Source organism: Cibotium barometz, chromosome 6 (genome assembly GCF_041138505.1).
Source record: "Cibotium barometz isolate CiBa-2024 chromosome 6, ASM4113850v1, whole genome shotgun sequence".
NCBI lineage: Eukaryota > Viridiplantae > Streptophyta > Polypodiopsida > Cyatheales > Cibotiaceae > Cibotium > Cibotium barometz.
Genome location: NC_141051.1, coordinates 56,372,377 through 56,385,009, shown reverse-complemented (window position 1 = coordinate 56,385,009; position 12,633 = coordinate 56,372,377). Strand labels below are relative to the sequence as shown.

The 12,633-nt window shown below is 42.4% G+C and overlaps 1 protein-coding gene across 1 annotated transcript; it reads left to right on the top strand.

Moving 5' to 3' along the window:
- Positions 1–7,227: 7,227 nt before the first annotated feature.
- LOC147637882 (glucan endo-1,3-alpha-glucosidase agn1-like) lies at positions 7,228–8,675 on the top strand. The gene has a single exon (XM_086799711.1). The coding sequence runs from the start codon at positions 7,233–7,235 to the stop codon at positions 8,574–8,576; it is 1,344 nt and encodes a 447-aa protein (XP_086655837.1). The 5' UTR covers positions 7,228–7,232; the 3' UTR covers positions 8,577–8,675.
- Positions 8,676–12,633: the final 3,958 nt, after the last annotated feature.

The following is a 12,633-nucleotide window of genomic DNA, read 5'->3' as shown; positions in this document are numbered from 1 at the left end:
TCCAATGAGTTTCTCCAATGAGTTCTTTGAATTTTTGAAGAAGAATGGTATTCGGAGACAGTTTACATGCAGATACACTCCGCAACAAAATGGAGTTGCTGAGCGGAAAAATAGGGAGATACACTCCAGCAAAATGGAGTTGTTGAGGGAAAAAACAGGCACATTGCTGAGATTGCGCGAGCATTGATGGGAGAGAAGAATATGCCGCATAGCTATTGGGATGAGGGTGTTTCTAGAGCAGTTTACATACAGGACTCCAACTGTAGTTTACATCATGAACAAGACTCCAACTGGCAGCCATACATGATGTAACTCCAGAGGAGTTACATCATGAACAGGACTCCAACTACAACCATACATGATGTAACTCCTCTGGAGTTACATCATGAACAGGACTCCAACTACAACCATACATGATGTAACTCCAGAGGAGAAGTTTATTGGTAGAAAACTGGATTTGTCTCATCTGAAAGTCTTTGGAAGCATTGCATATGTGCATGTGCCAGATGAGCTGAGAACTAAGCTGAATCCAAAAGCTAAAAAATGTGTGTTTATTGGGTATTCTCTTTAGCAAAAGGGATACAGGTGTTATAACCCAACTACACATGAGTTGAGGGTAAGCAGGGATGTTGTTTTTGATGAGATGAGTAGCTGGTATGCTGCTAAAAAAAAAGCTATTGTGGGGCTGATGTGAGTGGAAATGTGGTTGCACAGAATGCAAGTCAGCACAATCACAGTCTTCGAGTGGACTAGGAGAGTCCTCATCTAGTGGCTGAGTTGATAGACCATGGAGTGGTAGGTTGCGTCATAATACCAGTCCTGTAAATGTGATTAGTACATCACATAAAGGCAAAGAGAAAGTGGTTGAGTCCCTTAGTATGTCTAACATTTCTGTAGGGCATTCTCATGTTGATGGAGAGTCTAGTGGCTCAGAGATGAGCCTTGATGAGGAACTTGGGATACCAGCTATGAGAACACTTGGTGTAAAGAAGGCTATGGAAGCCATGAATGCAAATCTGCAAAGATCTGGGAGAGTGAAGAATCCTGTGTAGAGGTTTACCTATAATGGTTATGTGGCATATCACTATGCATACATGGCAAAAGTTATGCAGGTTGTAGAGCCCACATGCATTGATGAGAAAGCTATGGGGATGAGGAGATGGATGCACTATATGGAAATGAGACTTGGGATTTTGTGCAATTGCTTGAAGGCAAGAAAGCCATTGGATGCAAGTGGGTGTACAAAGTAAAACATAATAGTGATGGAAGCATAAGCAGGTACAAGGCTAGATTGGTAGCCAAAGGATATGCGCAGACATATGGCATTGATTATGAGGAAACTTTCAGCCCACTTGCCAAGATGGCAATAGTGAGAGTTGTGATAGCAGTGGCTATGTCAATGAAATGGACTTTACATCAGATGGATGTAAAGAATACATTCTTGCATGGGGATTTGCAGGAAGAGGTGTATATGTTGCAGCCACCTGATTATGAGGATGTGAGTCACCCCGAGCATGTTTGCAGGTTGAAGAAAGCTTTGTATGGCTTAAAACAAGCACCAGGACCATGGTCTGATAAGATTTCTAAATATCTTGTCACTATTAGCTTTCATGTAGCCAATGCAGATTTCTCGCTGTATGTGAGTCACAGTGATAGAGGGGTTGTGCTTGTTGTCATCTATGTAGATGACCTGATCATTACGAGGGACCATGATGCAGAGATCTTTGATGTAAAGATCTTGCTTAGACTGAAGTTTGAGATGAAGGATCTGGGAGAGCTCAAATATTTCTTGGGCATTGAGGTGATTAGGTCACCACATGGTATTGGATTACTGCAGAGACAGTATGGCTTGGACATGTTGTCTAAGTATGGTATGGTATGACAGGCTATAAGCCTATCTCAGTGCCATTGGATCATAATGGCAAGCTGAGTGCAGATTCAGGAGAGATTTTGGAGGATCCTACTATGTATAGGTGCATGGTAGGAAGCTTGATCTACATGACGATCACCAGGCCGGATTTGAGCTATGCTATTGGGTTGGTGAGCCAGTTTATGCAGGTTCCTCGAAAGCTGCATTTGGATACATTGAGACGCATACTGAGGTATGTGAGGTCTACTTTGCATTGTGGACTATTTTATGAAACTGGGACACAGAGATATGTATACATGGGTACACAGATGCTGATTGGGCTGGCAGTATAGAAGATCTACTAGTGGCTTCATGTTTTCTTTGGGGAGTGCTGCTGTGACTTGGAGCAGCAAGAAGCAGCCTAAGGTTGCTCTATCCAGTACAGAGGCCGAGTACGGAGGTGCTGCTATGGCAGCATGTGAGGTAGCTTGGTTGAGAAAGCTACTTGCAGATTTGGGTCTATCAGTGGATAGACAAGTTGTCATTTTCTGTGACAACATTAGCAATATATAGTTGGCCAATTACCCAGTTTTTCATACTCGCACGAAGCATATAGAGGTCCACTACCATTTTGTCAGAGAGAAGGTTTTGGCAGGAGACGTTGACCTTGTTTATGTCAGCACACAGGATAAGGTCGCTGACATCTTCACCAAAGCATTGGCTACAGAGAAGCTCCGCAGATTCAGGGCTTCGCTTGGTGTACATGAGATGGAGTTGGGCGAACGGGGAGTGTTGAGATATCGAGCTCATCTAGTGAGGCGGTGGTGGACACTAATGACCCGCCTGGGGGATAGGCCCCATACTTACACCACTGGCATGGTTGGTGAGATCCTGGGTGATATGCAGCCAGTGGGATGACAGGCTGTATGACAACCATTCTAGAGACTGGCATAGTTATAGTGCCGGTTTATTTAGTTGAGTTCACACTATAGAGAACCCTAGTATGTATTTGGTTGAGTACCTTTCATATAGTGTGTACTCTTATCTTTGTATATGGTGTGTTGAGTAAGAAGAAGAAGATTTTCAGCCTCTCACCTTGTGTGTTCTCTTTTAGGGTTTTGTGAGTGTGTGTGTGCTTGCAAGAGCTCAAACTCTCTTCTCCCTTGCATCTTTTCATTGCAGGCGTGTCATACACCTATGTGACGTGTGGCACCAACTTAAGATGATGTGATATGTCCACATGGTGGATATTTTGAGATGACAAGCACTAATTATGTGGCAACTAGAGTGAGGTGGTAGCTCTCCCTCCTCGATGATGTGTAAATACAAGTGGCGTGGCATAAAACGAGTTGACATGCCATGTCGCCAATGATGAGGTGGCATGCTATGTCATCAATAATGTGGTGGCATAATGAAATGGCACATTGAGGTGGATGGCCACGACCACCTAGACTTGGTACATAAAATAGAAGAAAAAAGACATTGTCTTATGCAAATTATATCAAAATGTTTTTCGTAGATTCACCATGATTAGCACTACTATCTTACACAAAATTGTTGCATAATTATATAAAAATAATTTTTTATAATTAATTCAATTATGTTCAACTGCTTTAAGACTTTGAAGTAAATTGTGAATAGAGATCTTGGAAAATCTAGTCACGTTAAAAATGAAATTTGACCATATGGTCACTTATCCTCCTCATAATTACTTATCTATGTGTCATTCAATCAAGTAAAAATAAATTCTCTTTGTGATAAAGATGTGATGTACAAAAAAAACTACACTTTTTGTATACCTTCACAACATATAATAATTAGTTTAAAATAGAGATTATATGCAAAATAAATCAAGTTAAGATCACTACCATAAATATGTTTTTTCTGGTGTATGCAAAGTGGGGATGGCATTGTAGTTAAAATGAGAAAGTTATTAACATTTTACGATCATACGGTCTACCTGCGCAAATTTGGAACATGCCATATACACTACAGTTGTGGCGCATGAAATTTGGCATTTGAAAATTTTAATTTCGATCGGACCATACGTTTAAGTGCATAACTAAGGGTGTGTTTTATTAGAAGAGCTCAATGTTGAATTCCTTTACCAATTGAGTGATATTAGTCATTTTTAGTTTTTAAAAATGGTTGTTTTTTGTTATTAAAAAAACTTAAAAGGTGAACCAAAGTGAGGACCCTTATTGTACAGCCACCCTTCTATGGTGTGGTGCTCACGTCTATTTTTCTTGTCCTCAATTGGTAATTCGGTCTTTAGTAGATAGAAGTACCGCAATTGTATGGAATCCTTGACTTGCTTGAGGCCTAGACATGATGATATTTACCTTATAAATCCAAATATGTTGACTACCCGTATATACTGAGGGTATAACTGCAGCTCTTTACTCACAGTATATACGAGTAAATCTAAGACCTTGAAAATATAAGCAAAAATGCTATCAAGATAATGAATTCCAATGTGGTTGATATGATTTTAAAACTCTGGTTGAGAACTAATGAGTTGATTTGGATTCTGATTGAAAAATGATTATTCCTCAATTTTGGTTGAAAAGCGATAAGTTGAGCAAAGCCACAATGAGGATGAATGAGACGAGTCCCTATGATGATGTTCGTAACTAGAGTGATAATAATGACTTCAGCAAATCACTATGAGATTAGTGGATTGTGCTGTCAAATTGCTGCTGTTAACACTTGACTCGGTGGATCAAGTTAATGGATGACAAATTGAGAACTTGCTTGACTGAAATTCCCGTGGAGGAATGTTCAGAAAGAATATTTTTTCGGTCTAATGGACCATTATTGTGTTAAGGATATGAATGATATGATCTAAATGAATTGTTATTTCATGATGAGTTCTATATAAGGGATATTTATCCCAGGATGATGTTGGGTTGACCAAAATATAAGGAACCCCAGAATCAGTTGGATCCTAAGGAAAAGAGTTGTCCTCTAGTTTGCGAGATGAGGACACCTCTCGCGTTTTTTTAAGTGGGGTAGGATGTAAGATTTCTTCCTCCAACTTTTGAGGTGTATAGGTGTAAGAAACTCCCCTTCTAATCTTATAATTATTCCCCTCTCTGAAATAAAAGAAAGATTCTGTTTTACCTTGTTTTGATCTAAGAGAGAAAATATCTAGAGAGAGGTAGTTCGTAATTGAGATATTTTTTAATATCTAGATTTTTTGAAATTTTTGGATTATGGTCCAATTAAGGTTCCTATAGGCCAATAGGATCAATCCAAGTGTGGGGAGGAGATAAATCCAATTTATAAAAGAAAAACCACCCAAAAATGAGTAAATGCTTACATAAGATAAAGAGTTGACTAAGGACAAGGTTAGTAAAAAGCTATGAGTATTACTAAAAAAATGAGATATTTTGGGTATAATGATTCAATTTTGACACCTTGGTGAGGAGAAGGGGTCTCTTCAATGAGGCGCCTATTTCACATTTGTGGTGGAGTTTTAAACTCAAAAATATTGTGATATTTTTATCTCTCCTCTCTCCTGGATCAAACCAAATCAAAAGGGAGCCAAACTAGGTTCAAATCTTATCCAAATTCAGCCAAACTGAACCTAGAAAGTTCTAGAAACTAGTTGGACTTGGTTAGAGGCCTCCCTCACCTATAAATAGATCCTTATCCCTTTTTAAAAAAATATGAGAAATATACTATGCCAGTATTATGTTGAAATAATGATATTTTCTACTATCCTCTAAAAATCCTCTACAAATTAAAGAGATTGGAGCTTCTCTCTCTCTTCAATCTTCCTTGGAGTCTTCATCAACATACCAAACAAATTGATTAGTCGGCGGCCTCTACTTTGATCAAAGAATCAAGCAATCTAGGAGGTAAAATGTGGTTTATGGTCTTTTTTCTTTAATCTCCAAATGTTTCTCTCCTATAATTGAAGTTATTTAATGAATTGTGGTGTGATAAAACACATAAATTTCTATTTATGCTTAAATTAAATATTTTTTTAAAAGCATGTCTCTCTCTCCCCCAAAGATTGGTCATTCCTATGACCTATTCTATATTCAAATGAAGCTTCTCATGAAGCATTTCTCTAATTTAAAAGTAATTTCTATGCTTGTCAAATTGGATGCCAATTAAGTGGCTTTTTAATGCTTTTATGCTATTTAATTTTATGAATAAATTAGGAATCAATTCAATAATTGGATAGTGATCAATTAATAGTTATTCTATCATAGGATATTACTAAACTTTATGCTTTCAAAATTATTGAGATTTATCAGTAATAGTAGCGGAGCTATGGTAAAATTTTTAAAAAATTAACATATAAATCATTTTCATTCATAATATGAAAAGAGGATTTCCTACCATATTCTAGGATTAATCATCCTAGATTAATTGAATGATTCTCATTATAATCATGGAAAATTTGATTTTTATGTTTATGCATAAATAGTAATTAGGAAAAGAAGAATTTCTAAGTAATTCATTTAAATAATAAAAGAGGAATTCCTATGACATTTGGAATTCCATCATTTAGATAGGAAAAGAGAAAATCCTATCATATTGGAATTAATGAGTCTTTTAATTAAATCCAAAGAACATCTATTTTTCTTGTCCTCAATTTGTGCTACGGCTCATCAACGTCCTCTTGCCACAAATATTGGACTCCCTTCTAAAGATGTTGTTGGACCATCAACTTTGCCTTGCCTTGGAGCTTCGACAACATGAGCTGCTCCCCTTGCAGTTGAGGAGGTTGCTGGACCATTAACTTTGCCTTGACTTGGAGCTCCGACAACATCAACTGGTCCTCTCGTGTTGAACCATGGCCCTCGCATGGCTTGAGCCATGGCAAAGCATTGGGTTACCCTAGCTTAGGTTTAAAAACTTTTGCTTTTTTTGCTCTTAAGGTTTGAAAACCTTGGTCTTCTAATGACTAACGCTAGAGTGAAATTACAATCCCTCGAAATGAAATTTTGGGGAAAAAATTAATATACCATTCCAATTTCGTCTTAATATATATATATATATGGGCCCTGTTGATGAAATCTCGGCTTAATATGAGCCCTGTTGATGAAATCTCGGCTTAATATATAGATATAATGGGCCCTCTAACTGAAATCTCGGCTTAATATGAGCCTGTTGATGAAATTTGGCGTGGGCGATGGCTTTAGAAGCTTTGGGAGTTGGTATGGCAGCTGGCTGCTTGACTTTGTAAGTTGGTATGGGTCTTGAAAGTTGAGAATGAGTAAATTTTCAACGGGCGGTTCAGACAGCGACGGTCTGCTGACTAGGCCGTGATAAGCTTGGAGAGTTGATCATTGACCACCCCGACTCGGGGCCGGCCTATATATATATATATGCAAGGCTCCACAATTCATCGACAATTCATCGAGTCATGGCTTCTCCACTACTGTCACGGTGCATGGCCGCCCTTCTCTTCTTGCTTGCTATTAGCTTGGTTTCTGAGGTTCCACGCCCTTGTGCCGCCCAATCCAAGATGGTTTTCGCCCACTACATGCTCTACTCCTTCCTCTACACTGATGATGTTGCAGGCTTCACAAGGGAGATCGAGCTGGCCAAGAGCTATGGCATTGATGGGTTTGCCCTCAACACGGGGGTTTGGGATACAACCACCTACCAACCCAGGGCAGACAATCTCTACCAAGCGGCTGCGAATAGCGGTGACTTCAAGCTCTTCTTCTCTGCAGATATGTCCGGCAGCCTCACCCTGGATAACATCCAGACCATGCTCACGCGCTATTCAGGCTACTCTAGCCAGCTGACCTACAACGGCATGCAGTTCATGTCGACGTTTGCCGGACGGACTAAGAGCATTTCGCCCTACACAGATCCGTTAAGCACGTGGCAGGATGGGGTGTTCACACCGGCGGGCGGCAGCTATTTCTTCGTGCCCTTCTTCGAGACGAGCGGCGAGCAGTCCGACATCACGGCCGTAATCAACGAGTTCGACTCTATTCTAAGTGGGCTGCTCGCATGGGATACGTCGGCGTGGCCCTATGTGAACGGGATCGTGTCGGACGCGGCGGACCAGGCGTACATCGCCGCCTGTGGGGCTGCCGGAAAGGTGTACATGGCCAGCGTGAGCCCCTGGTTCTACAGTTCCTCTCTCGGCATCAAGGGTAACTACGGCGGAGACACCCTGTGGCGGGCGCATTGGCAGCAGCTCATCTCGCTTCAGCCGGATTTCATCGAAATTCTCACATGGAATGACTGGGCCGAGCGCACCTACGTCGTCTCTGTCCCCTCCGACAACACCCCCTATGGCGTGTCCGAGAATAACGACGCCGGATACCCCCACCTCGCCTACCTCGACCTCGCCGGCCGCTACTTCATCCCCTGGTACAAAACCGGTCAGGAGCCCGCCATTGACTCCGCCAGCAAGGAGGCTCTCTACATCTTCTACTACACCCAAAGCAAGGACGGGTCCACTGTGACGGGCTCCAGCGATCTCGACGACAAGGTCTACGCCACCGTGCTCTTGTACCAGCCGGCCGACGTGATTCTCACCTCCGGCACCCAGACTACAACGTTCAGCAACGTTCCGGCAGGCGTCCAAAGCGTCAGCATGGCGTTCAGTGCTGGCCAGCAGAGCGCTTCGGTGGTCCGTGGTGGCTCCCAAATACTGTCCGTCACCGGCGCGTTGTCCATTGACGCCTCAGTTTCTGAGTACGATTTCAACGTATACTCCACCTATCAATCTGCTTCCCAACTCCGTTAAATAACGTGAATTGTAATGTCTCTTGCGTTCGTGCCATTGTCTCTAATGCTTAAGAACATTATTGGCACTAGAACTAAACTTACCTACGATGTTGGATGTTATATGGAAAAGAAAATTAAATAAAACTATACTTCACTTAAAGCTTTTTTTTAAGACAAATTGTTGTGGGAGGGTGGAGTATTTCCATCAACTCACAAAGAACCCCGTTGCGCAACTCCATGGTATCTAAAAGACAAATTTTCTCATGAATTAAGTACTTAGCTATAAAACATAATACATATTTAGCCACCAAGGCTTCCAAGGCTTGATAGTTGACCCAATATTTCCAAAAATCATGAAAGAAAGATAAACATACCGTATGGGGCACAATATCTGTCTACATACTCTGTTGGAATATGTGATCAATGTCATGGCCTAAGGTTAACGCACACAATGAAATGTAAAAGGACCATGTAATATGAAGAGAATGAAGGGTAAACCCCCACTTGGAAGAGGCGAGTTTCAGAAGATGCTCTGGAGGCTATATTCTAGGGAGCCATGTGGGGGGAGATGGCCTTGGATGCCCTTGATGATATTGAAAAGATGCAGGGGGGAGGAGAGCTTGAGCTCTTGCAAGCACACACACACACTCACAAAACCCTAATAGAGAACACACAAGGTGAGAGGCTGAAAATCTTCTTCTTCTCTACTCAACACTCAACACACCATATACAAGAATAAGAGTACACACAATATGAAAGGTACTCAACCAAATACATACACGGGTTCTCTATAGTGTGAACCCGACTAAATTGAGCTGGCGCTATAACTATGCCAGTCTCTAGAATGGCTGTCACACAGCCTGTCATCCCACTGACCGCATATCACCCAAGATCTCACCAACCATGCCAGTGGTGTAAGTGCGGGGCCTATCCCCCAGGCGGGTCATCATCAGTGGCCACCGCCTCACTAGACGAGCTCGATATCTCAACACTCCCCCTCGAGCTCAACTCCATCTCATGTACACCAAGCGAAGCCCTGAATCTGCGGAGCTTCTATGTACCCAATGCTTTGGTGAAGATGTCAGCTACCTGATCCTCTGTGCTGACATAAACAAGGTCAAGGTCTCCTGCCAAGACCTTCTCTCTGACGAAGTGGTAGTGGACCTCTATGTGCTTCGTACGAGCATGAAAGACTGGGTTCCTGGCCAACTGTATACTGCTAATGTTGTCACAGAAAATGACAACTTGTCTATCCACTGATAGACCCAAATCTCCTCCAAGTAGCTTTGTCAATCAAGCTACCTCACATGCTGCCATAGCAGCTCCTCTGTACTCGGCCTCTGTACTCGATAGAGCAACCGTAGGCTGCTTCTTGCTGCTCCAAGTCACAGCAGCACTCCCCAAAGAAAACATGAATCCACTGGTAGATCTTCTATCTGAGATACTACCAGCCCAATCAGCATCCGTGTACCCATGTACACATATCTCTATCCCAGTCTCATAGAATAGTCCACAATGTAAAGTAGACTTCACATACCTCAGTATGCGTCTCACAGCATCCAAATGCGGTTTCCGTGGAACCTGCATAAACTGACTCACCAACCCAACAGCATAGCTCAAATCTGGTCTGGTGATCGTCATGTAGATCAAACTTCCTACTATGCTCCTGTACATAGTAGGATCCTCCAAGATCTCTCCTGAATCTGCACTCAACTTGCCATTCTGATCCAATGGCACAGAAATAGGCTTACAGCCTGTCATACCATACTTGGACAACATGTCGAAGCCATACTGTCTCTGCAGTAATCCAATACCATGTAGTGACCTAATCACCTCAATGCCCAAGAAATATCTGAGCTCCCCCAGATCCTTCATCTCGAACTTCTGTCTAAGCAAGATCTTTACATCAAAGATCTCTGCATCATGGTCCCCCGTAATGATCAAGTCATCTACATAGATGACAACAAGCACAACCCCTCTATCACCATGTCTCACATACAATGAGAAATCTGCATTGGCTACATGAAAGCCAATAGTGACAAGATATTCAGAAATCTTGTCAGACCATGCTCTTGGTGCTTGCTTTAAGCCATACAAGGCTTTCTTCAACCTGCAAACATGCTCGGGGTGACCCACATCCTCATAACCAGGTGGCTGCAACATATACACCTCTTCTTGCAAATCCCCATGCAAGAATGCATTCTTTACATCCATCTGATGTAAAGACCATTGCTTTGATGCAGCCACTGCTATTACAACTCTCACCTTTGCCATCTTGGCAACTGGGCTGAAAGTTTCCTCATAATCAATCCCATATGTCTGTGCATATCCTTTGGCTACCAATCTAGCCTTGTACCTGTTTATGCTTCCATCACTGTTATGTTTAACTTTGTACACCCACTTGCATCCAATGGCTTTCTTGCCTTCTGGCAATTGCACTAAATCCCAAGTTTCATTTCCATATAGTGCATCCATCTCCTCATCCATAGCTTTCTCCCAACACACATTTCCAACAGCCTCATCAATGCATGTGGGCTCAACAACCTGCACAACCTTTGCCATATATGCATAGTGATGTGCCACATAACCATCATAGGTAAATCTCTGCACAGGATTTCTCACTCTCCCAGATCTTCACAGCTTCTCATTCATGGCTTCCATAGCCTTCTTTACACCAGGTGTTCTCATAGCTGGGATCCCAAGCTCCTCATCAAGGCTCATATCTGAGCCACTAGACTCTCCATCAACATGAGAATGCCCTGCAGAAATGTCAGGCATACCAAGGGACTCAACCACTTTCTCTTTTCCTTTACGTGATGTAGTAATCACATTTGCAGAGCTGGTATTATGACGCAGCCTGCCACTCCATGGTCTATCAACAGACCCACTAGATGAGGACTCTCCTGGTCCACTCAAAGACTGTGATTGCTGACCTGCATTCTGTGCAACCACACTTCCACTCAAATCAGCCCCGACAGCTTCTTTTTGAGCAGCATACCAACTGCTCATCTCGTCAAATACAACATCCCTGCTTACCCTCAACTCACGTGTAGCAGGGTTATAACACCTGTATCCCTTTTGCTCAAGGGAATATCCAATAAACACACATTTTTCAGCTTTCGGATCCAGCTTAGTTCTTAGCTCATCTGGCACATGCACATATGCAATGCATCCAAAGACTTTCAGATGAGACAAATCTGGTTTTCTTCCAGTAAACCTCTCCTCTGGAGTTACATCATGTATGGATGCAGTTGGAGTCCTGTTCATGATGTATACTGCTGTAGAAACAGCCTCAGCCCAATAGCAATGCGGCATATTCTTCTCTTCCATCAATGCTCGCGCAATCTCTGCAATGTGCCTGTTTTTCCGCTCAACAACTTCATTTTGCTGCGGAGTGTATCTGCATGTATACTGTCTCCGAATACCATTCCTCTTCAAATATTCAGAGAACTCATTGGAGAAGTACTCTCCCCCTCCATCTGACCTTAGGCACTTTACATATTTCCCTGTTTGCTTTTCAACCAAAACTCTGAAATTCTGAAAGTGAGTGAACACCTCACTAGTGCTCGAAATCGCCTGCTTTCTAAAAAACGGAGGTCCAGACGCGCCCGAAACGCGTTTTCGGCCCGAAAATTTAGTCCGTAGGCCGTAGGACTGTATAGTTGCCCTATAGCTTCACTCCCGTGAAGAAAGCTTCTCAATCGGAGATCGTTTGCCGGTGCCTCCCGTAGAGCTCCCGACAAGGGTGTAGTCACCAACACAATAGGGAAGAGTAGTTGAAGCTCTTACCCTCGTACCGCTTCCTGTGGTTCTCTTGCTTGCAGCTCAGCCCTTAGCACGAACCAGGCTCTGATACCATGAAAAGATGCAGGGGGGAGGAGAGCTTGAGCTCTTGCAAGCACACACACACACTCACAAAACCCTAATAGAGAACACACAAGGTGAGAGGCTGAAAATCTTCTTCTTCTCTACTCAACACTCAACACACCATATACAAGAATAAGAGTACACACAATATGAAAGGTACTCAACCAAATACATACACGGGTTCTCTATAGTGTGAACCCGACTAAATT